This window comes from Leucoraja erinacea, chromosome 3 (assembly GCF_028641065.1).
Source record: "Leucoraja erinacea ecotype New England chromosome 3, Leri_hhj_1, whole genome shotgun sequence".
In the NCBI taxonomy this organism is placed as follows: Eukaryota; Metazoa; Chordata; class Chondrichthyes; order Rajiformes; family Rajidae; genus Leucoraja; species Leucoraja erinaceus.
This window is the reverse complement of record NC_073379.1, coordinates 29,145,382-29,170,980: the sequence shown is the minus strand read 5'-3', so window position 1 is coordinate 29,170,980 and position 25,599 is coordinate 29,145,382. Positions and strand designations below refer to the sequence as shown.

Below are 25,599 nucleotides of genomic sequence, written 5' to 3'. Positions count from 1 at the left end.
TCCCAGGATAGAAAAATCAAATACTGGAGGGCTGATCTTTCAGATGAGAGTGGCACAGTATAAAGGAGATGTATTGGGCAAGTTTAATTTTGAGTGCCTGGAAGGGGCTGCAGGAGTTGGTAGTTGAGGCAAATACGACAGTGGCAAAAGCGAGTTCGGTATTCCGACTGCGCATGCCCAGGTCAAAGGTCACTATGCATAAACAGCCCTGGAAAGCAGTGGAGCAGTGGATCTTCATTTCTTTCCCAGCTATGATTCCCAGTTTTTTCCCAGCTTTGATTCTTCCAGGTAATAATATAATGCTTTCAAACTATGAAATAGTTGTATTTATTGTTTCTTTGTTAAAAGCTAAGATTATTTAGTTGTTTTTAATGCTTTTTGCTTTGGTGAGTGAGTGAGTGAGATCGTGCTCGTCCGTGGTCGGTGTCAGGCCTGGGTATGTTGAGTTGCTGCTGGGCTGTCCCCGTCGCCTCCTGGTGTCCCATCCCTGTCCGGGGGCGGCCGGAGGTGTCGGGCCGGGCTTGCGCAGAGAGGAGGCTGAATTGCTGCAGCGCTTTGTGTGTATGGCTGGTGCTCGGCTATCGCCAGTGCTGGGGGGTTGGCCGCTGGCGGTCCCTGGCCCGTCGGGGAGCGGGATTGAGCTGGGGTTGGTGCTTCTTCTCTGCACTGGCTGTGGGCCTGGGGCTGCTGGTGTCTTCGGTCCAGGACTGTCGGTTGGCACGGCGGTAGTTGAGCTGGGGTTGGCTAAAGAATTCCATTGCCTTGAAATAAGCAGAATAGTGATATCTCTAGGGCCAACTGACAGCCTCGGTCCGACGACACCAGGCAGTATTTTCTTACCTAGAAGAATTAAAGCTGGAAAAAAACGGAAGAAATGAAGGTCCGCTGCTTCAATGCTCCACTGCTTTCCAGGGCTGTTTATGCATAGTGACCTTTGACGCTGGCATGCACCGTCGGAATACCAAACTCACTTATTAAGAGACTTTTGGATAGGTGTATGACATGTTCGGCACAGACATTGTGGGGGGAAAGGCCTGTTCTTGTCCTGTACCGTTCTATTTTTAACTTGCAAAGGTTGTGGGGAATGGGCCGTTTACAGGCGACGTGACTTTTGTAAAGTGGGAGGCTTTTAAAAATGTTACAGCGAGAGTTCAACAATGCATGTTCCTGTTAGATGTGGCATTGTGGATGAGTTGAGCCAAAGGACCTGTTTCTTTCTGCACTAGTATGAAATATAGGCAGAAATATTGAATGACTATCGGGAGATATGTTTTTGAGATCTGTTAACAGAATATAAGAAATGAAATTAAATTTTTCTTTCATCAATAAAATTCCACAGACAATAAATTACAACCATGTAGAAGGGTCCAAACCCGAAACGTCAATTATTCATGTTCTCCAGAGATGCTGCCTGACTGGCTGAGTTAATCCATCACTTTGTGTCCTTTTGAGTATTAACCAGCATGTACAGCTCCTTATTTCTAGAATTTACATTTCCCTTTTCGAATGCTGAAATGTTTCTCAAAGCGTGTTGCTCACTAATCCCTGGTTTCTGTGAGAGGTGATGGATTTGCCTGATGAAGGTGTAAATCCAGAAGAATAAAAGAGCAAGCGGAAATTGTTTAAAAACTCAAATGGTTTCAAAGTTGGAAGGAAATGACTATACTTAAATTGTTCAGTTTGAGGGATTGTGCCCGACAGAGTCTTTGTCACCTTGCAAACGATGTGTGAATGGTCTCCAGCAGTCAACCATCTAAACAAGCTAACTTAAAAGAAAACCTAAAGAAACAATGTGACAGATGGATTCACTCACTGGGCATGCTTGAATAAAGGATCAGTGTGATGGCAAAATTCAATACCTCCTTAATAGTAGCAGAGCCAAGGCCAGCCTGTGTCAAGATCTGACACAATGGCAGGGGTTCTGCATGTACATTAAGTCCAGGGTCAGCAGATTTCAAATCATAAAGCAGCCTCACTATGGAGCTTACAGAATCAGTGCAAGGATATATCACTTCTGCTCAAGACTTTGGTGCATGTATGAAGTCCAAATAGACTTAATAAATTAATATTTTTCTCAAACAAAATCAAGTTATATTTCCTAAAAATATGACAGAACTGAGTCATCAATTAGAACTAAACACACACCAAATAAATCATATAACCACAGGCAATGTAAATTAACAAAAGTATTGAAGGAACTAATCAAAATTGATAATAATAAACCTCTGGACAAACTGTATCCAAGCATTTTGAAAGAATATAGGGAAGACAAAGCAAAAGCACTACTACAAAGCACTCAACCACTTGGCCTCCCCTTATCTCACTGACCTCCACTCCCCCTACCAACCCTCACGGTCCCTCAGATCCATTTCAGCCGGTCTCCTCTCCATTCTGAAATCCAACCTCTGCACTTTTGGAGACAGAGCCTTCTCCAGGGCAGCTCCCAGGCTCTGGAACTCCCTCCCACAATTGATCCGAACTTCTGAGTCCCTCACCATCTTCCAGTCCCGCCTCAAGACCCATCTCTTCACCTCTGCATACCCTTAGTCCCATGTCCCCCTCCCCTTTGCATCTCTGTCTTACTGCTCTATTTTGTTTTGTTCTTGACTCACCATGTAAAGCGACTTTGAGTCCTTGAAAAGCGCTATACAAATAAAATGTATTATTATTATTATTATTATTACATTAGTTTACTAATTCATTAGAAAACAATGCAGCGGAAAGAGGTTTGCTGAGTTATTATGCCTTCAGTTAAGATATGAGATGCAAGATAGCCAGGGAACTATAGACAGGCCAGCTGACCATTTGGAGTTAAAATGTACTGGAATCATTGCCCAGAAAAAAATTAATTATCTAGAAACAAAATGAAATTTCAAAAGTCAAAGTTGAACAAACTGAATTGAATGAAGAAATAATTCCATATTGTGAAAGTCTTCTGATTATCTCAACAAATTACATGTACAACATTGCTCCCCTATATTCTCACTTTCACAATATGGTCATAGTATGAACAGAGCATGGGATCAGGTAATTCATCTTTGTTGAGTCCATACCAACTCCATGTAAAACCAATCCAGTTCGTCCCACATTCCTACCTTTTCCGAAATCTTTAATTCTTTATTTTCAGATATTTATTCATCATTCATAAATGTTCCTTTGCATCTGGCCCCAGCAGTATATTGGGCTCCAAAACGACTTGCTACCCAATAGAGTACTTGTTCTTATTAACATTTGTTTATTTTGTCAATCAGCTGCATTTAAAGTGTCCTGGAACTTGAACCTTCTTCCAATGGGATGGCTTCTTCATATTCTGCATAACTTTACAAACCTGAGTAAGATCCCCACACAATCGCCTGTCCATTGGATGCCAACCCCAGCTTCTTCTGTATTTTCACATAACAATAATCTTTCCTGAAGTTAATTTTGTAAAATTTCTTCACCCTCTCTAAAGCATTTACATTTTTATTTAACGCTGTGCCAAACTGGAGAAAATACTCCAGCTGTGGCTGAAGTAGTATTTATCAAGTGTTTAAGAGGGAACTGCAGATGCTGGAGAATCGAAGGTTACACAAAAAAGCTGGAGAAACTCAGCGGGTGCAGCAGCATCTATGGAGCGAAGGAAATAGGCAACGTTTCGGGCCGAAACCCTTCCAGTCTGAAGAAGGGTTTCGGCCCGAAACGTTGCCTATTTCCTTCGCTCCATAGATGCTGCTGCACCCGCTGAGTTTCTCCAGCTTTTTTGTGTAACCCTAGTATTTACCAAGGTTTATCATGCCTATTTAATGGGTACGCAGAACCTTTTTGCAGCCTGCCCAACTACTTTCAAGAAATAAGCACATATACCTTAGATTTCTCTGTTCTTGTACCTCTTTTAAAATCATGTTCTCTAAATGCTACCTCTTCTGACCAAAATTATTTGATTGTTCTCTGTACACCCAAATCCAAGGCATTCATATATATTGATAAAACACAGTGGGCCCAGTGAAGCCATATCATTGGAAGATAAATGTCAACCAGATATATATGTGAGATATGAGGAAATTAGGTACAATCAAGAAAATAAATGGAATAGGGGGCAAAAACAAATAATAAAAAATAGTAGAATGAAAAAAGTGAGAAGTTATGCAAAGCATGCAATAAACCTTGTAGTTCAGGCAGGAGCATTGCATACATTCCCATTGTCAAATTATAAGATGAATGTCAAGGTGCTGGAGAGAGCTCCTCTCGAAAATAATGAAAAGGGGATCCAATGTGGTCTTCCAAAGTATCAAATGTTTTGTGTTGAACAGACATAAAGTCATACATCAAAGAACCAGGCCCTTCAGCCCACATGTCCATGCTGACTGAGATGCCCCATCTGCGCAAGTTCCACTTGCCTGTATTAGTCACAGTATTAAAAAGAGAGTATGAAATAGGCCACCAAGAAATCAAATGGAGAAATCACTTTACGAGACAGCAATGCAAATGTGAGGCTGGCTGAAGTTAACAGTATGGATACATTTAAAGGGACACTAAAGAAGCACATGTCCTATTTATGCAGTTAAATGGATAGGGAAACAACATACAGTATATAATCACAAATGCAATAAGATCAAGCAAGATAAATGTTCTGAATTTTTGGTGCTAGAATTCTAACTACATCAGAGGATGGCTGAGGAATGGTTTCAGCTAGCAATGCTCACAATGTGCACAAGGGCACAGTTAACTTACATTAACTAAGAAAGACAATAAGCCCTTGAGTAACTCAGTGGGTTAGACAGCATCAGTGGAGAACATGGATAGGTGCTATTTCAGGTCAGGATCCTTCTTCAGTGATTATGGTTAGGAGGGAGGCAGCTTGAGGAGGCAGGACAAAGCCCGGCGAGTGATGGGTGGATGCAGGTGTGGGTTTTTTTTGATAAGCAGATATTTGGACAAAGGCCAGAGATGGTCCAGGGACCCTAGCAGTTCTTCTAGGTGAGATATGAATCTCCACTAACTTCATCTACAGCATCCAGTGTTCCCGATGTGGCCTAATTTACATCGGTGAGACCAAGCGTCGACTCGGTCACTGTTTCACCAAACACTGCCAGACTGAGGCCACACGCAAACTGGAGGAACAGCACCTCAGATTCTGCTCTTTCAACTTAATGGTATGATCAATTAATTCTCTAATTTTAGGTAAGTGATCTACAACCCCCCACCCACCTTCTCTCCTCTCCTTTTTCCCTTCCACTCATCCATGTGTCCCACCAGGATTCGCATCAACTTTCCTCTCCTTCTCCCCCTTCCACCTATGTTCCTTCATCTGGCTTCACAATTCATACCTCTTCTATCCTTATCTCACACCTTTTGTTTCTTCATCTCTGACCTTTGTCCAATTATCTGGCTATCAAACCTTCTCCTTAACTATATCCACCAATCACTCATCATGCTTTGTCCTGCCCCTCCCCTCTTCTAGCTTTCACCCTCACCCCATCACAATCAGTCTGAAGAAGGGTCCCGACCCAAAATGTCACCTATCCATGTTCTCCATAAATGTTGCCTGACTGCTGAGTTACTCCAGCACTTTGTCTTTTTTTGATCTGCAATTCCTTGTTTTTCCTTCGGAAATTAAATAAGCATAGGTCCAGTTATTTAAAATAACTGCCTTTACTAGATTTAGGATAAGGGGACATATGGGCAGTTTCTTCCAAGCTTTTATCAGGCAACTGAACAATCCTATTGCTGACCAGAGAGCGGTCCTGACTTACCATCTATCACATTGGAGACCCTTCGACTATCTTTAATCAGACTTCACTTGATCTTATTGCACAAAACTTTGTTCCCTTTATCGAAGGTAGACAAAAAGCTGGAGAAACTCAGCAGGTGAGGCAGGATCTATGGAGTGAAGGAATGGGTGACGTTTCGGGTCGAGACCCTTCTTCAGACTGATGTGGGGGGTGGGGGGGTGGAACGAAGAAAGGAAGAGGCGGAAACAGTAGGCTGTGGGAGAGATGGGAAGGGGAGGGGAAGGAGGGAGAAAGCCCCGTAGATGCTTCCTCACCCGCTGAGTTTCTCCAGCTTTTTGTCTACCTTTGATTTTTCCAGCACCAGCAGTTCTTTCTTAAACATTCCCTTTATCCAGAATCAGTCCACTGTGGACGGCTTGATTGTAATTATTATAGCCTTTCCGTTGGCTGGATAGCACACAACAAAAAAGGTTTTCACTGTACCTCGGTACATGTGACAATAAATTAAACTAAGAACATATTTTTTGTAACTGGTCCAATAATCAATAGTCATAAATGGGATAAAGAACATTCTGTATACAGTCACGACTGTGCAGCCAAATTTGCCTCCAACACAGTTTTCAAGTTTGCAGATGGCATCACTATGGTGGGCCGGGTTCAGATCAGGTGATTGACTTGGCCACTCAAGAATTGACCATTTTTTTAGCTGTGAAGAACTCCTTTGTTGCTATAGCAGTATGTTTGGGATCATTGTCTTGCTGTAGAATGAACCACCAGCCAATGAGTTTTGAGGATATATAAAATTGCTGGAGAAACTCAGTGGGTGAAGCAGCATCTATGGAGCGAAGGAAATAGGCAACATTTCAGGTCGAAACCCTTCTTCAGAATGGGTTTTGAGGCATTTGTATGAACTTGAGCAGATAGGATGTGTCTATACACTTCAGAATTCATTGTGCTACTACCATCAGCAGTTGTATCATCAAAGAAGATAAGTGAGCCAGTACCTTCAGCAGCCATACAAGCCCAGGCCATTACACCCCCACCATCGTGTTCCACAGATGAGGTTTATGCTTTGGATCTTGGGCAGTTCCTTCTTCCCTCTATACTTTGCTCTTGCCATCACTCTGACATAAGTTAATCTTTGTCTCATCTGTCCACAAGACCTTTTTCCAGAACTGTGGTTACTCTATTTTAAGTACTTATTTGCCTCTGTATTTCTGTTCATGAAGTCTTCTGCAGACAGTGGCCATTCACAAATCCACACCTGACTCCCGAAGAGTGTTTCTGATCTGTCGGACAGGTATTTGGGGATTTTTCTTTATTATAGAGAGAATTCTTCTGTCATCAGCTGTGGATGTCTTCCTTGACCTGCCAGTCCCTTTGCGAATAGTAAGCTGCTCTCTTACTAGGACCACTAGGATCACTAGTACTCTTTTTCTTCTTAATGAAGTACCAAACTGTTGATTTTGGTAAGCCTAAGGTTTGGCTGATGTCTCAAACAGTTTTATTATTGTTTCTCAGTCTCATGATGGCTTCTATGACTTTCATTGGCATAACTTTGGTCCTCATGTTGACAAACAGTAATAAAAGTTTCCAAAGGTGATGAAAGGAAGGAAACACTTGTGAAGCCATGTGTTCCAAACATTATGGTGCCCTGAAATGGGGGGGGGGGGGGGGGGGGGGGGGGGACTATGTATAAACACAGTTGTAATTTCTACATGGTGAAAACAAAATGTATAAAATACCCTTTGATAAAATCTGACAATGTGCACTTTAACCACATGTGATTTTTTTCTATTACAAATCTCAAATTGTGGAGTACAGAGGCAAATAAATAAATGTTGGGTCTTTGTCCAGAAACATTATGGAGGATACTGTATACTTGAGTCTCCTGATTTATTTATGTATACATAGAAACATAGAAAATAGGTGCAGGAATAGGCCATTCGGCCCTTCGAGCCTGCACCGCCATTCAATATGATCATGGCTGATCATCCAACTCAGTATTCTGTACCTGCCTTCTCTCCATACTCCCTGATCCCTTCAGCCACAAGGGCCACATGTAACTCCCTCTTAAATATAGCGTATAGTATTATTTGATTTGATCCAATAGCATGCAAAGCAAGGCTTTTCAGAGTACCTCAGTAAATGTGACAATAATAATCTTAAACTAGGCAGCAGTTTATGCGAATTAGATGAAGGAAGATATGAAGATATTTCAAAACTCTATCAAAATATCTCCCGACGATACTGATTTAGTACTGCATACACAGAGTTCCCCTAGCTATTGTATAGTTTCTGAGCGCATGGAAAACAATTGCTACAAAACAAACATTTTTTAAAAAGGTGTTCTGTTCACTTTCATTAGCATGAGTTTGACACATTTTACTACTTTCAGTAACCCGGATTTAAAACCTGTTCAAATTTCACAGCAGGTCAAGTAAATCTTTTTAAAAAACATTGCAGGAGATGAATTGCTTCCTCCTGCTCCTACAAGTTCTCACTAGAATTTAGAAGATTGAGGGGGGATCTTATAGAAACTTACAAAATTCTTAAGGGGTTGGACAGGCTAGATGCAGGAAGATTGTTCCCAATGTTGGGGAAGTCCAGAACAAGGGGTCACAGTTTAAGGATAAGGGGAAAATCTTTTAGGACCGAGGTGAGATGAGAAAAACATTTTTCACACAGAGTGGTGAATCTCTGGAATTCTCTGCCACAGAAGGTAGTTGAGGCCAGCTCATTCGCTATATTTAAGAGGGAGTTAGATGTGGCCCTTGTGGCTAAAGGGATCAGGGGGTATGGAGAGAAGGCAGGTACAGGATACTGAGTTGGATGATCAGCCATGATCATATTGAATGGCGGTGCAGAATCGAAGGGCCCAATGGCCTACTCCTGCACCTATTTTTTATGTTTCAATGTTTCTAATCTCGTAGGTGCTGGATTGATGTTTTCTGTGTAAAACTTTGCAGAGGCAGTAATGTGAAATTAAACAATAAGCAAAGGTAGACAAAAATGCAGGAGAAATTCAGCGAGTGAGGCAGCGAGGAATATGTGATGTTTCGGGTCGAGACCTGGTCTGAAGAAGGGTCACGACCCGAAACGTCACCGATTCCTTCGCTTCAGAGATGCTGCTTCACCCGATGAGTTTCTCCAGCATTTTTGTCTACCTTCGATTTATCCAGCATCTGCAGTTCTTTCTTAAACAATAAGCAGATCACAGTAATTACAGTGCTGTTATCAGGTTTCGAAGGGCCGAATGACCTACTCCTGCACCTATTTTCTATGTTTCTACATAATATCTAAGAAAAAGGGTAATGCAGCTTATAATTTGACATCGATTGTCAATATCATTCAGGATTTCTGGAAAGGGGCTCTCCATCTTTCTTTGGCCATCATTACTTTTTGTATATCTTTCATTCATTTGTTCTATATCACCATCTATTTCACTTGTTTCTCTTTCCCCTGACTCTCAGTCTGAAGAAGGGTCTCGACCCGAAACGTTACCTATTCCTTTTCTCCTGAGATGCTGCCGGACATGCTGAGTTACTCCAGCTTTTTGTGTCTATCTTCGGTATTAACCAATATCTACAGTTCCTTCCTACACATTAGGATGGACACATACTTTGCAGTTGTCAAGGTGAAATAGCAGTTCTGATTCCATGGCTCACAAGCTGTGGGGAATGCACAAGTAAAATGCCATTGTATCTGATCTCCCACTCTGCCACTGAACTCAGCATGGAGCTTGATCCTCCCGAGCTTTCACACAGCATGTATTTGACTTTCAATTAAACACCTTCAATGTTTCTTTTTTTTTTTCAATTAACTCGCATTTTTGTCAATTTTAAAAATAACTTTTGATTGTTAAAGCTATTGTGGAGATAATTTGGTGAAACCTGTTGTTGTACTTTAATTTTTTTCACCACTTTGGATTGTACTACCATTTTGCACAATTTTCCTATTCTGCACTTTTCATTGCATTTATTGCTGTTTTCTCTGTGAGCTTCATGTGAACAAGGATATCCTTTGCACACTGGTGTATAAGACAATAAACATCTGAATCTGAGAGCAATCAGCTGGCGAAGGACCATCAGAAGAAGGGACCTCAGAGACTCATCCAAGGTTCAGGTCTTGTGTGTGGACTGCTCCGATAAACAGCATCCTGTAGCAGTAATGCTTGGAGGACATCTGAACACGCAGGATTGCAAAAGTATATGTAGATCGAAGATTTGTGCAGTTTGGATGTGACAGAGGGGAAGGCTGCATGAGAACAGGACAGCACAAGAACAGATCCTTCAGCCTATGATGTCTATGCCGGCTCGTGTGCGGACGTGGTGTTGAAGGATGAGAAGCCGAAGTGAAGAAGTGGAAGCCAAATAACCGAACGGAAACGACACCGAAAAGTCAAATGACCGAAAGCATAGTACGCTAAAAAGCCATATAACCAAAAGGGCGCAACGCCAAAAAGCCAACTAATCAAACAGACCCAACGCCGAAAAGCCAAATAACCGAACGGACGCAACGCCGAAAAGCCAAATAACCGAAAGGGCGGGATGCCAAAAAGCCAAATAACCGAAAGGACGGGACGCCGAGAAGCCAACTCACTGATAGGGTGCAATGCCGAAAAGCCAAATAACTGACAAGATGTTGCCAGGTGGCGTGACTTGTCAGCAGTTTGTCCAGACCCCTGCGTCCATCACATCACTGGCCGTGGGAGACGAGAGGGTGGGGGTCATTTTCCCACACAAGACCGCCCGGGTCTGCAGGATGACTGGGCACTCTGAACTCTGTAAGCGGCCGAAGGAGCGCATCCCTCGGGACAGCCCCCACTCTGCCCCCGGGTCAGCGCTGTCCGGCCACGGACGCCCTCTGCCTCATCTCCCCCATGTGGCCGCACTGTGACGCAATGGGTCACAGTGAGAAGGAATGGGTGACATTTCGGGTCAAGACCATTCTTCAGACCTGAAGACTGAGTCTGTAGGGTCTCAACCCGAAACATCACCCATTCCTTCTCTCCAGAGAAGCTGCCTGTTCGGCTGAGTTACTCCAGCTTTTTGTGTCCATCTTCGGTTAAAACCAGCATCTCTTGTTCCTTCGACACAACTGTCACACCAAATTGATTGTCCAGGTTGGCTTGCTGAATATTGACATGGTCAGAGGAAAGCAGAGGAAAGGAAATGTCTCTTTTATGCATATTCGGAAAAAAGATTAAACATATGGCAATTGCTGCCTTTGTGCCGGGGAAGGGGGAAGGGGGAAAGTTGCAGTTGAATAATTTGCCATTTACATTTCATTCTTTTCCGCTCTGTGCGATGTGGGCTGATCGATACCGCGTTGCTCGGCTATCTTTCACTCGTACTCATGAGATTGATTTCAAGATTATCTTCTAATGCGGTCATTGTTCCGAGCGCCAAATCCGTTTAGCTGTACCTCAACTGAAGGTATGGGTGGATTAGTAGGCCTTGAAGAGGCATTGACACTTTGTTTTTATGTCGAGGGGTAATAGAGGTAAGGTATGTGATTTGAGAGTAATGTATCATCTGGGGGGGAAAAAGTACGATTTATTCGACACCGCTGCATAAATGGCACTGTTAAATGTGTTAAAAAAAAAGAGAACTGCAAATAAACTAAAAAAAAAACAGATTATCTGGTGTTTTGTGCGTGGGAACTTGTTGTGTGCGTTACGCAGGCAACCAGACTATATTACTGTGTTTAAACAATAAATAAAATGTGCTTCTTGTTGTCAAGGGAGGGGGAGTGGGAGGAGATACAATTGTCCGTTGTCATGCCACACTTTTCATCGGCCCTCCAGGAAATTTGTGTCTCCCATGTTTTAAAAGCGATTTACTATGGCCACCAGTGCCCTGGGCTGTCTGTCCCCACAATCGGGGTCGGGGGTGAACCACCCTGGTGTGGGGGTCGGGGTCCGGTGGCGGTGCATCACTCTGGGTGGGCGGAGGGACCAGACTGTCCCCAACTCTGCTGCAGCTGACGGGGACATTGCTGGGTTTTCGTCCCCATGTGGCCCCGCTCCACCCGGCCTTGTGTGTGTGTGCACTGCCGACCCACAGCCCGTCAGCATGCGGCTGCATGGGGGAGATGAGGCAGAGGGCGGTCGTGGCCGGACAGCGCTGACCCGGGGGGAGAGTGGGGGCTGTCCCGAGGGATGCGCTCCTTCGACCGCTTACACCTTGGTGCTCGAGTTCAGAGTGCCCAGTCACCCTCCAGCCCCAAGCGGTCTTCTGTGGTAAAATTACCCCCGCCCTCCCGTCTCCCCCGGCCAGTGATGTGATGGACGCGGGGGTCTGGACCAACTGCTGACAAGTCCCGCTCCCCGGCAACGTCATGTCCGTTATTTTACTTTTTGGCGTTGCGTCCTTTCGGTGAATTGGCTCTTCGGCATTGTGCCCTTTCGGTGAGTTGACTTTTCGGCGTCCCACCATTTTGGTTAATTGGCTTTTAGGCATCCCGCCCTTTCAGTTAATTGGCTTTTTGCCGTTGTGTCCGTTCGGTTATTCGGCTTTTTGGCGTTGCGTGTTCTGTTATTTGGCTTTTCGGCATCGTTTCCGTTCGGTTATTTGGCTTCCACTTCTTCGCTTCGGCTTCTCGTCCTTTGACGCCACGTCCGGGTACTATGTCAATTTAAACTAATCCCGGCTGCCTGCACAAGGCCCATATCCCTCTGTCCTCTGTCTGTTCATGTGTCAACCCAATGTCTCTTAAACATTGTTATCATGTCTGCTTCCACCAACTCCACATAAGCAACTACCACATGTGTGAAAAAAAGTTTCATAAAACCCCTTTAAATTTCCCCCCACCCTTATGCCCTCTAATATATAATTATATTAATTATAATAATAATCACTAAAATAATAAAATACAATTTCCCCCACTCTTTGTGGGTAATCTTATGCCCTCTAATATTTAACATTTCCATCCTTGGCAAAAACCCTGATCACCTACCCTTCTCGTAATTTTATCAGTTCACCCCATAGCCTCCAACACTCCAGATGAAACAATCTAAATTTATTCAACCTCTCCTTACAAATGATACTCCAATCCAAGCTTCATCCCTGTGAACCTCTTCTGTACCCTTACTGTAATGTGGTCACCAGAACTGGACTCAAAATGTGGCCTAACCAAAGCGTTGTTGCTGCAATGCGACTTCCTGACTATTATATTCATTGCCCCAACCAATGAAGGCCAGCATGCCATATACCATCTTTAATATTCTATCCACTTGCATTGCCACTTTCAGGGAGCTGTGGGCTGCCATCTCAAGATCCCTGAATGGTTAGTTTAGTTTATTTTTGAGATACAGCGCGGAAACAGGCCCTTCGGCCAACTGAGTCCGCCCTGCCCAGCGATCACCCACAGACTAGTTCTATCATACGCACGCGGGACAGTTTACAGAAGGCAATTAATCTACAAACCCGCAGGCCTTTGGAATGTGGGACGAAACCTGAGCCCCATCATGCGGTCACAGGATGAACATGTAAGCTCTGCATAGACAGCAGCCTTAGTCAGGATTGAACCCGGGTCTCCGGCATTGTAAGTCAGCAACTCTACCGCTGCACCACTGTGCTGCCCGAATGCTCCGAAAGATCCTGCGAATTATGGTATACTGCCCCCTTACACTTGATATCCCAAACACCATCATCTCACACTTATCTGGATTAAACTCCATTTGTTATTTCGCTGCACACATTTCCACAGTTCTATACCATGCTGTATTATTTGACAACTATCCTCACTATCTGCAATTCCAACAATCTGGAATTCTTTATCTCAGTAAGTTCTGCAGGGAGAACCATTAAAGACATTCAAAGTGTAGTTGAAAGATATTTAAAGTCAAACGGGTATGAGGAGAAAGTGGTATTGAGGCCAAGACTAGATCAGCCATAATCATAGTGAATGGTGGAGAAAGCTCGACATGCCTATTGTTTGAATTCTGACCTGCTTCTTGTTCAAAGCTCAGTAATGGATCAACTATCAATCCACAGTGATGCACATGCACACCATAATTGATGTTAAATCAAGAATCTGCAGACCCTAAATAGTAGCCATTATCGCGAGGATTGTTTCTCGGCCAAAAAATTTGTTGTTGTTTATTTCAGTCCTTTGTAATTGAACATTGAATTCTCACAACAAAATGAAATAACAACCATTTTGTGCCGCTCCATAAAATTCGACAAGGCACTTCCCAATTGTGCATATAACAACATTTCCATGTTAGATGCACATCAAATGTTATCATTCCAATCGATGCAAACGTTTGCAGCAATGGGCCCACAAGCAGGATTGTCATTGGTTGTCACTGTGGAAAACCTCTCGGTTACACCATTTTATAAAAATACATAAAATACAATGCTCTCTAATTTTACTTTTCATCAAATAAAATCAGGCAAATTAGTTGTGCGTGAATTTAAGGATTAAGTTAGATGCTTTAACATGTAATATGGAGAAGAAGAATTATTTAGCATTTACTAATTCTAACGCAACAGACAGAGTAGGTTATAAAGCTGCAAGGAAGCAGGCATATTTCAGTATACAACTCCCCACTTCTATCAAACATTTGATGCCTACAGTTCAGGTACGATAAGATTTTAATGATGAACTATTCGTACCACTTATATGTGTTGAAAAAAGTAATTGTATAAATTCCCTAAATGTTTATTTCTAACGAAATATGCTTTAGGCACCACAATAACAGTGAAGAAAATATTGGCAAACCGAAATTATCCAATAAAATTCCTGGACTTGCGAGCAGTCTATCCCAGACCTTTTACATGTTTAATTACAAAGCAGACTTGCAATTTCAATTCTACAAACTCTTAAAGTTAACTGAAGACTTCATAATCAAGAGAAATAAACTGAAGTAACTGACACACGTGAGATGTAACAAAGTCAGATCTGACAAATCAGTATTATTTTACCCATCTGGCAGGGCCAGAGGGGGGAAAAAACTGAGTATATCATCATTGAACTAATGTCCAACTGGAGTCTGTTTCACAGTCAGATCAATTCAGACAATTGCAGTCATTGCCAGTCAGAACTAATTAAATGCAGGTGAAATTGAAGTTTGTAGGATGCAGCTGTCACTAAATCTAGTCCCAAGGGAATAAAATGCTGACATGCTGCAAAAAAAAAAAAAAAAAGTTACAGGAGCAACGAATGCCCTTACGTGAATCAAGATGAAATGCTTAAGATATCCAACTGTAACTAACATGGTTTCTCCAAATTGATCACATGGTAACTGAGATCAATCTTTGCAGATGAGAGAAAAGAAAGGCAATGAATATCTTGGGAAGAGAACCACAAGTTTTGTGCATCATACCATTAACTTGTCCATAGTTTCGTGAATTCAGCAGTTAAACTGCAGGAGTTATTGTTTGCAGAAGTTCTGACCATGTGTGAAAACATGCCTCGGAGAGAAGATAAATGAGTTGATGTCTAATAAGGGTGGCTCCAGGGAGGAAGGTAGATGAATTGCAGGAAGCTACATTATGGAAAAGGAACAATATAGGTAATCATGGTAATCTGTTGGAAGTGATGAAGAACGGACACAGATATATACATGATATAGACAATAGGTGCAGGAGTAGGCCATTCGGCCCTTCGAGCCAGCACCGCTATTCAATGTGATCATGGCTGATCATCCCCAATCAGTACCCCGTTCCTGGCTTCTCCCCATATCCCCTGACTCCGCTATCTTTAAGAGCCCTATCTAGCTCTCTCTTGAAAGTATCCAGAGAACCGGATTCCACCGCCCTCTGAGGCAGAGAATTCCACAGACTCACCACTCCCTGTGTGAAAAAGTGTTTCCTCGTCTCCGTTCTAAATGGCTTACTCCTTATTCTTAAACTGTGGCCCCTGGTTCTGGACTCCCCCAACATCGAACATGTTTCCTGCCTCTAGCGTGTCCAAACCCTTAACAATCTTATATGTTTCAATAAGATCGCCTCTCATCCTTCTAAACTCCAGAGTGTACAAGCCCAGCCGCATCATTCTCCCAGCATATGACAGTCCCGCCATCCCGGGAATTAACCTTGTAAACCTATGCTGCACTCCCTCAATAGCAAGAATGTCCTTCCTCAAATTAGGGGACCAAAACTGCACACAATACTCCAGGTGTGATCTCACTAGGGCTCTGTACAACTGCAGAAGGACCTCTTTGCTCCTATACTCGACTCCTCTTGTTATAAAGGCCAACATGCCATTCGCTTTCTTCACTACCTGCTGTACCTGCATGCTTACTTTCATAGACTGATGAACAAGGACCCCCAGATCCCGTTGGACTTCCTCTTTTCCCAACTTGACGCCATTTAGATAGTAATCTGCCTTCCTGTTTTTGCTACCAAAGTGGATAACCTCACATGGTAATCTGTTATAATGTTATAAAATAATGTTCCATGAATATGAGAAGACCCAACTTCAGTGAGATGGGGTACATAGGATGAGTCAAGATTACAGTTACTTAAATCTTTCTGTGCATATACCATAAGGTTTTGTCAGGCGCTGCACCATTTCACGTTGACTTACTGTGCATATGATAGCTCTTTGGTAAAATGATCCATTAGTTTCACTTTCTAGCCTTTTGTGTTTGTCTTAAATATTTGTCTATTCTATTAATTACATAGAACTGTATGTCATAAATGTAACTAGTCTCAAAGTGATATGCAGATGCTATACGTGTGTATTAACTAATTCTGCAAGCTAAGATGCAATGAGGCTGCTATATGATCTGGGATTTGTTGGATTGGATTTTCTTTTACCTGATTTGTTGACTACTATAGCCATTCACAAAATTGCTGCTGGGCAACATGACCACTGGAATAAAACCCTTCTGACAACATCTTGGGAAATCATTTTCTTTCGCACATTTGTACACTTTTAGTTTTTAATCAATTTCCACCTAGGGCAGCATAGTAGCACGGCTGCTGTTTCAAAGTGCCAGAGACTCAGGTTCGATTCGGACCTCAGGTGCTGTCAATGCGAAGTTTGCACGTTCTCCCTGTGACTGCGTGGATTTCCACCGGGTGCTCTGGTTTCCTCCCACATCCCAAATTTGTGTGGGTTGATAGGTTAAATGGCCTTTATAAATTGCCCCTAGAGTGTAAGGAATGGATGAGAAAGTGTGATATCATAGAAATAGTGCGAACCAGTGATCAACAGATTGTGTGGACTCTCTGGGCCAAATGGCCTGTTCCTGTGCTCTTTCTCCAATCTAAACCCTCCAGGAACCACTTCTTCCCCACGTTGTCAGATTACTGAATGGTCCTCCCATAAGCTGAAGTGTTGTTCTGGCCATCCAATCACGCTCAATGCTGACCTTGGACTATTTCTACATAATAACTGGAACACTATAACGCAAACATTATATTCTGAACTTTACTTTTGACTTCAGATATACAGCGGAGAAACAGGCCCCTCGGCCCACCAAGTCCAGGCCTACCAGCGATCATCCCGTACACTTGCGCCATCCTACACACAAGGGACAATTTATAATTTTTACCAAAGCCAAATAATCTACAAATCTGTACGCCTTTGGAGCGTGGGAGGAAACCAAAGCACCCGGAGAAAACCCACGTGGTCACAGAAAGAACATACAAACTCCGTACAGATAGCACCAATCGTCAGGATTGAACCCAGGATTCAGGTGCTGCTCAGCAGCAACACTACTGTTGTGCTAATGCGTGCATGTGAACTTTGTATTTTCCTCTTTGCACTACCTAATGTACTGGTTGACTTGACTGGTTAATTTGACTGGATTGCACACAAACAAAAATTTTTGTTTTACCTCCGAACACTTGACAGCAATAAAACAATACCATTGTCAATACACTTTTACTCCTCCGGATTTTAATCTTCATCAGGCCATCTCAGCACCACCTCCAGAAGCATGGGATTGTGTAGGAAGGAATTGCAGATGGTGGTTTAAACCGAAGATAGACAAAACATGGTGGAGTCACAGGCAGCATCCTTCGGGTCGAGACCCTTCTTCAGACTGATGTCAAAGGAGAGGGAAGTACATAGATAAGGAAATGTACGGTGTGAAAACAGGACGGATGGAATGGAGGTCAAGGAAAATTTAGAATTGATCATTGTCAGCTGGGAGAAGGTAACAACAAAACAAACAGAGATAAAATGTAGTCAGAGATAGTAAGACTGGTCGAAGAACTCGGAAGGGGGAGGGATGGAGAGCGGGAAAGCAAGGGTTACTTGAAGTTTGAGAAGTCAATGTTCATACCGCTGGGGTGTCAGTTGCCCAAGCGAAATATGAGGTGCTTTTCCGCCAATTTGTGCAATGCAGGAAGCCCAGGTCAGTGTGGGAATGGGAGAAGGAGTTAAAGTATATGAAGCAACTGCAGATGCTGGTTTAAACAGAAGATAGGTACAAAATGCTGGAGTAACTCAGTGGGGCAGACATCATCTCTGGAGAGAAGGAATGGGGGAGATAAAGTGTTTGCAACCAGGAGATCAGGTAGGTTTAGACAAATTGAGCGGAGGTGTTCAGTGAAACGATGGCCTGAGCCTGCTCTTGGTCTTGACAAAAAAAAAGAATCCACACCTGGAATAGCGGATACAGTAGATGAGGTTGGAGGAGGTGCAAGTGAATCTCAGCTTCACCTGAAAAGACTGTTGGGTTCCTTGGACGGAGTCGAGGGGGGGAGGTATAGGGACGGGTGTTGTATCTCCTGCGGTTGCAGGGGAAAGTACTTGGGGAGATGTGGTTTGAGTGGGAAGGGACGAGTTGACCAGGGAACGGTCTCTGCAAAAAGCAAAAATGGGTGTAGATGGGAAGATGTGGCTAGTGGTGGGGTCCCGTTGGAGGTGGGGAAAATGTCGGAGGATTATGAGCTGTACACTACGGTTGATGGGGTGGAAGGTGAGGACTACGGGGACTCAGTCCCTGGTACGACTGAGGGGAGGGGGAGCAAGAGCGGAGCTGTGGGATATCGAGGAGACCCTAGTGAGGACCTCATCTATGATGGGATAGGAGGATAGGCCATAAACGCATTTTTCAAGGCAAATGCAGCATTCTGAAAACAAAGTGTAAATTCTGCACGGTTGCCATTAATTGTCAGAATGGAGTTTTCATGTATGGTTTTTTTTCAATTTATATCTATTAAAATAAAAAAATCCATGTTCAGATTATCAATAAAGAAATTGCTGAGCAAACTACACATTTACTAACAGCTTTAACTGTTGTACAAGGCATACTTCATTGGAAACCAATTTAACTGAAATGCAGAAATAAATGTTATTTCAAATCAAAGACTGAAGCTCAGTCATCACATGAAGGCAAGGCTACCAGTAGGCTGCGCCAAACACAACAAATTATTGAGCCAATCTCACCTTTCCTGCAATTGTCGAATCTGATCTTCCTTTTCCTGTCGGTCAGCTTTGATAGTTTTGATGGTCGTTAAATGCTTCAATATCTCATTTGTTGAATTCTGCAAGAATTATTAAAAAAATAGTTGGTGTATGAAGAAGTTTCTTCTGTAAAATAGGTTTGATTATTTTAGGTAGTATTTTAAAATAGCATTATATTTAAAGGCCCGCAGGTATTGTACCCACAAAATATGTTACATTTTAGACTGTATTTCGTGTACATTTTTTGTTTTCATTTAATAAAAGGTCCACTGGTAGTTTTACATGTGCGGTTAACAACGGGCTGCTAACCTTATGATAAAAAAAAGAAGAAAGAGCAACAAAGCTCCAGGGATCAAAAATAATTATATATAGATAGATTATTAATTTTTGGGGATTTATGGCACTTGAATGTAGAATTGTTTATAGATAGTGTGTAGAATGCACCATTCAGAGCTAATGATTGAAGCAAAGACAATATCAACATTTTAAAATAGTTTAGGCAAGTTATGGAAGGTAATAGGAAAAAGAGGTAGGGAAATAGAAAATATATTGGGGTATCACTCAAATGGAGGATAAGCATTCATGTCGACGGTTGATTTGTCTGTTTCGCTACTGCATTTACTAACTATTTTGCTGGTATTCCTGGAATTGCTAAGCTAAAAGTAAACCTGGTATTTTTATGAAAGGCAAAATTATGGAAGGTAGTAAATGAGATGGAGACACAACAAGCAATGGGGAACTAGTAAGTTGTAGAGAGAGATAAATAGACAGATAAAAGTGTGAGAGTGAAAGTGTTTGAGAGAACGTGTGTGAGAGTGTGCAGAAATGAGAGAGCATTAGAGAGGGGGAGGGAGGGAGATGGGGAAAAAAAGACAAATAGAGTTTTCGTGAACACCCAAGTGCATCTTGCCAACCTGCATTTTATGACAATGAGGTAAAGAACTGGAGAATTGTCCAATCGCTTGTTTTTGCAGATGCAGCTTGAGAGTTGAAATTCCACCATACCCACATGGAATTGAAAGTCTAAATAGAAGCTATACAAATCAGCGAGAGGAACCAAAAAGACAATATAGGTTTTTTTTGTGGTCATTTTATAGTTTAGCCCATTGGATGAATATGTACAGTTAATAAAACATAAAATGCTGGTTTTCTTCCTGTCTTCAATAAAAATACCAAGATCTGGTGTTGTGCAAGGGGTGAGGACTAATTAATTTTGTTTTGTAAAGGGGTTCTACTGTAACCATATTATAGAATTTATAATGTAAAAATGTTTTTTAAAATCATATTTATAACAAATTTATAATATTTTAAAAATGTTGCATTGCATGTGTAGGTGATGTAGTTCAATCAGAAATCTGGTTCTCAAATTAAGCAAAGGAAATTATGATGGAATGAGGGAATGTCAGACTGGTCCATTGGGAATCTGCATTACAAGGTATAGGAATTAACAAGCAATGTATAGCATTTAAAGAAATGTTACATGATTTGCAATAATAAATATATATTCCTTGATGGTGCAAAGATGCAATGGAAATGAATCCAAACATGGATCAAAAAAAAGAAATTAAATCTACGGAAAAGACTGATTGACTTACCAGAAAAAGCAGCAGGTTTGCTGATCAGGAACATTTTAAAATCCAGCAAAAGATGATCAAAAAATAATTAAACAAGGGGAAATCAAATATCTGTACAAACCATCAAGGCACGTCAGAACTGAATGTAGAAACTTCTGTGGATTTGTAAAATAAATGAATAGCAAGGATGTGAAAAGGTTGCCTACAGAGACAGAGATAGCAGAATTTATAATGAAGGAAAGAAATTAAACACAAACTTTGTGCCTGTCTTGACAGAGAAGGCATGAAAACCCTCCTAGAAATACAGAAGAGCCATTATAATTGAGTAAGAAAATTGGTATTAGTGATGAATTATAGTTAGAGCAGTTGAGTTTGAAAATTGATAATTCCCCAAGAACCTGATGATATCCACCCTAGAGTTTTGAAGGAGGTGGGTACAGAGATAATGGATGCTTAAGTTACCATCTTCCAATATTCCATAGATCCCTGAATGGTTCCTTTAAGATTTCAGGATAGCAAATGCAACCCAACCACTTAGGGAAGGAAGGAGATACAACAAGTAACTTTAAGCCTGACATCAATAGTATAATAAATAGAGAAAATTAATAAGAATGTAATATCTCAAGGCACTTTAAAAATAATATTATTTTTGAACATGAGTTTATGTTTGACCACAAGTCAACAAGGGAAAGTATATTTGACTAATCTACTGCTGTTCATATGAGGATGTTAAGTACATTGGTGGTGGGGGGGGGGGAGAGAGGAGTTGTAGTGGGAGGAGACCAATTTATATAGATTTTCAGCAATCTTGTGAAAAGGTCACAGGCAGGAGTCTGCTATACGTGTTCAGAGAACACGCGAATGGGTTAATGTACTAGTAAGGATTGAAAGTTGGTGAAAGATGGAAAAAAAGAGTAAAAAGGGATTTGTCGGGTTGACAGAAACGTGACTATTGCAGGGCCCAATGCTGAGGACCAGCTAACAACAATCTTTATCACAATTTGGCTGAGGGGGCGTAATATATTATTTCTGAATTGGATGATGACTCAAGACTAAGTGGGAATGCAATGTGTTTGCAAAGAATTCAAGGGGATATGGACAAGCTAATCGAGTGGGCACGAATATGACTGATTAGAAAGAGTACATTGTGGAAACATGTGGGGTTATCCACCGAGGTAAAAAAAACTGAAATCATAAGTACTATTAAAATTGTTGAGATGAGAAAATATTGATATTGAAAGCCCAAATGCCGGTGCAGCAATGACTTGGAATGCAATATGTTGACTTTTATTACAAAGGGATTTGAGTGCAAGAGTAGGGATGTCTTACTAAAATTATGCAGGATCATAATTTGAACATGGTGTACAATATTGAGGAAAGTTCAGCAGATTGGGGTGGGGGGAGCATTGACATTTTTGATGAATGAAAGGTGTTCTCAAATAAAACACCGAGAATCCTCAAAAGAGCAGAAGCAGGGAGGATTTTGGCTAAGATTCCAGTGGAGGTTTCAAAACATGACGTAGATCAACTGTGATTTTCATCCAGAGGCTGGTGAATCTTTAGAATTGCTTGCCTCCAAAAGAGAGTGTTGTCTGTTTAGTTTAGTTTGTAGGTACAGCGCGGAAACAGGCCCTTTGGCCCACCGAGTCCGCACCGACTCCCGCATATTAACACTATCCTACACACACTAGGAACAATTTTTACATTTACCAAGCCAATTTACCTGCATACCTGTACGTCTTTGGCGTGTGGGAGGAAACCGAAGATCTCAGAGAAAACCCACACGGTCACGGGGAGAACGCACAAACTCTGTACAGACAGCACCTGCAGTCAGGATCGAACCCAGGTCTCCAGTGCTGCAAGCGCTGTAAGGTAGCAACTCTACCGCCATGTCACCCCAATGGTATGCAAAACTGATCTATACATTTTTGGGTATTAAAGGAATCATGGAACACGGGGAGAAGACAGGAAAATTATGTTGAGATAGATGATGTTGAAAATCAGCCCGAGCTTGATGCGCTGAGTGTCCTAATATTTCTCAACACATCTCAAAATCTGCATAATGGATGTGAGGGGTGGGCCGGTAGAAGAGGGACCAAGGTATTGACTCCAGATCTAAATTACAGGAGGAAGCAGTCTGCAAAGCTCCTCAGGAAGATAGGCATGCAAGTATCTGGAAAATATAATTTAATATGGCAAGAGTACAGAAATAAAGTTTGGGAGAAAATTATCAAATGGAAGTATTCAATAAAAATATGCTGACAGGGGAGTGCATGAAGTGATAACTGAGGCACCAAATCATTGAAACTCCATGTGCAGGTAGGCAAAGGTATAAAACAAAGCAATATTTTGAGTTCAATAAGGAAGAAACTGACTCAACGTTTAAGAGTAAAGATATTACAACTGTTGTTTGGACCACAGTTAGAGCATTTGGTCCTCCAGAAAGAACAATATTCAAGTCACTGAGAGCATGTAGTGCACAATCACCAGAATGAATTTAGAGATGAGAGGCACCTGAGAGTCTCTGAGACCATTAATAGTGACAATGAGAAGTTTAAGAGATTAACTAGACTAAGTGGGACCCGTCCCAGCATCACACAGGAGGGCTGGTCACCAACGCAATATTCCCCCTCTCCACCAATTCCAATATTGCTCGCCAGTGGGGGGGCTGTCTGTTGCACTAGTATGGGTGTTGCGGGCTGAAGGTACTGGTTTCCAGAGGGCTAGTATAGACATTGTGGGCCATATGGATGATTGGGCAGGCATCCAACTGTTGCAACGATTTAAAAAGCCAAAGTAAGGCAAACAATTGGGCTGCAGACACCAGACAACCAAAATTCATTTTGTGAAAACAAACTTGTTAAAAAAAAAGGCGAGGCAAACAATTGGGCTGCAGACACCCGACAACCAAAATTCATTTTATGAACACAAACATTTAAAAAAAGGCTGCAGCCACTTTACAGCAGCATCGAGGGGACTCACCGTGGAGTAGACGTGCGTTCAGTGTTATTCGCAGCTCAGAGAGCCGTGACCCTCTCGCTTCCTGGTCTGGCAGAGACTGAGTGAGGCACGACATTTCCTGGTTTTATAGTCCCTCCCACTGCCACCAGTGGGGGCAGCAGAGAGAATGGGGAATTTTGTAAAAACATTAATATCTCTCATTTTTCATCGACGGAAAAAATCCTCCGTACTCATACGGCGGAGGGGGGCTGCGAGTGAGGTGGCCAAAAATGACGGCCGTAGGTGGCGGCGTTCTCTCGGAAATCGCAGCACAGTCATCCAAAAGCGGTCAAGATCAGAGATTTAGTAATATAGATAGCAGGATATTTAATATGATGGAAGGTTTAAACAGGAAAAGTAGTTCTTCTGATTCAAGAGACGGATATGAAAATACCCTTTGCAGCATGGACTCTGCATGAAAGGAAATGACAGATGTTTCTAAAGATTTGTGGAGATAAAATTGATTTGTCTTGGATGACCTCGGCTTTTTGGTTTGGATTACAAAACCAGATAACCTGTTGATAATAACACAATAAAACAATTATATGCAAAAAGGTCAGAATGAACACCAACCTTCAATTTACTCTGCAGCTGTTTCAGTTCAGCTTCCATAGGCTTCTGCAATGTTGTTGGAGTGTGGAGTGTTTGGCTGGATGCCAAGGATGACCACTCATCTGCTGACCTCGAACCAAGGGCTTGCAGCTCTGCCAATCTCTTGTCCAGTGCATCTTTCTGTTGTTGCAACTCCGCAAGGTCCAATGTCAGCTTCTGTTGTTGGTGAAACATATTTGGTCATTAAAAACCAGTCTCCGTTACAAAATATATACGCAGCTCAGTGATGTGCTTAGAGGAGAACATAGTTTACAGCTGCAGCACTTTCCAAGTGAAATGTCTTGTTTCCACTGATTGTCCAACAGAAGGACAATCAAATTGGGAATGTGTGTACATGCTCCAATCAGCATCAAGGCTGTTGCAGTGAAAACAGTTGAGAGTTTTAAGTTCCTGGACATAAATATTGCCAACAATCTGGCCTGGACCAACAATATTGAAGCCACAATCAAATAAGCACACCAACACCTCTACTTCCTCAGGAAACTTGGTTTGTGTCCAATGATCCTTACAAACTTCCACAGAGGCACCATAGAAAGTATACTATCGGGTTGCATCACAACTTGGTTTGGGAACAGCTCTGCCCAAGACCGCAAGAAATTGCAGTTTTAGATGTAGCCCATCCATCAGACAGACCAGACTTCCCCATCCTTAAAACCATCTACACTTTACACTGCCTCATGAAAGCAATTCATAATAACAAACGTTTCCGACCCCAGTCATTTCTTCTTCACCCTGCTCATGTCGAGTAGAACAAACAGAAGCTTGTAATTTTTGTTAGCATCTTTGCAAATTGAGGATATAGTACTCCATTTTAGTGTTATCTGCAAAATTATTAATCATGCCATCTATATCCTCATCTATCTATCTATATTATTAAAAGTCTGATATTGACCGCTTTTGGCTCGCTGTGGTGTGATTTCCGAGAGAATGCCTCCACCTACGGCCGTCATTTTTGGCCACTTCGCTCGGAGCCCCCCTCTGCCTTCCGGGACCGGGGGATTTTTTTTCCCATCGATGAAAAATCAGAGAGATATTAATGTTTTTTTTTAATTGCCATTCTCTCTGCTGCCCCTGCTGGTGGGAGGGGGGAGGGACTATAAAACCCGGAAGTGGTGTGCCTCGCTCAGTCTCTGCAAGATGGAGGAAGCCAGAGGGTCACGTCTCTCTGAGCTCTGAATAACACTTAACATATGTCTACTCAACTGTGAGTCCCCTTAATGTGGTTTGAAAATGAGAATATGGTTGGTTTGAAGTAAAAAGGCACTGCCTGCAAATGGTTGTTTGGGTGCTTTGGGTTGAAGTTAAAAGGCACTACTGCAAATGGTGGT

General features: G+C 42.2%; 1 protein-coding gene across 8 annotated transcripts in view; it reads right to left on the bottom strand.

The window, feature by feature from the left end:
• cntln (centlein, centrosomal protein) overlaps positions 1-25,599 on the bottom strand; it is a 369,478-nt gene that overhangs the window by 87,235 nt on the left and 256,644 nt on the right. For all 8 annotated transcript variants that reach the window (XM_055632370.1, XM_055632366.1, XM_055632367.1 and 5 more), the window contains 2 exons: positions 24,233-24,427; positions 19,068-19,165 (listed from right to left, as the gene is read on the bottom strand). In XM_055632370.1, the coding sequence (XP_055488345.1) occupies positions 19,068-19,165; positions 24,233-24,427 (293 nt within the window). The remainder of the gene's footprint in view (positions 1-19,067; positions 19,166-24,232; positions 24,428-25,599) is intronic.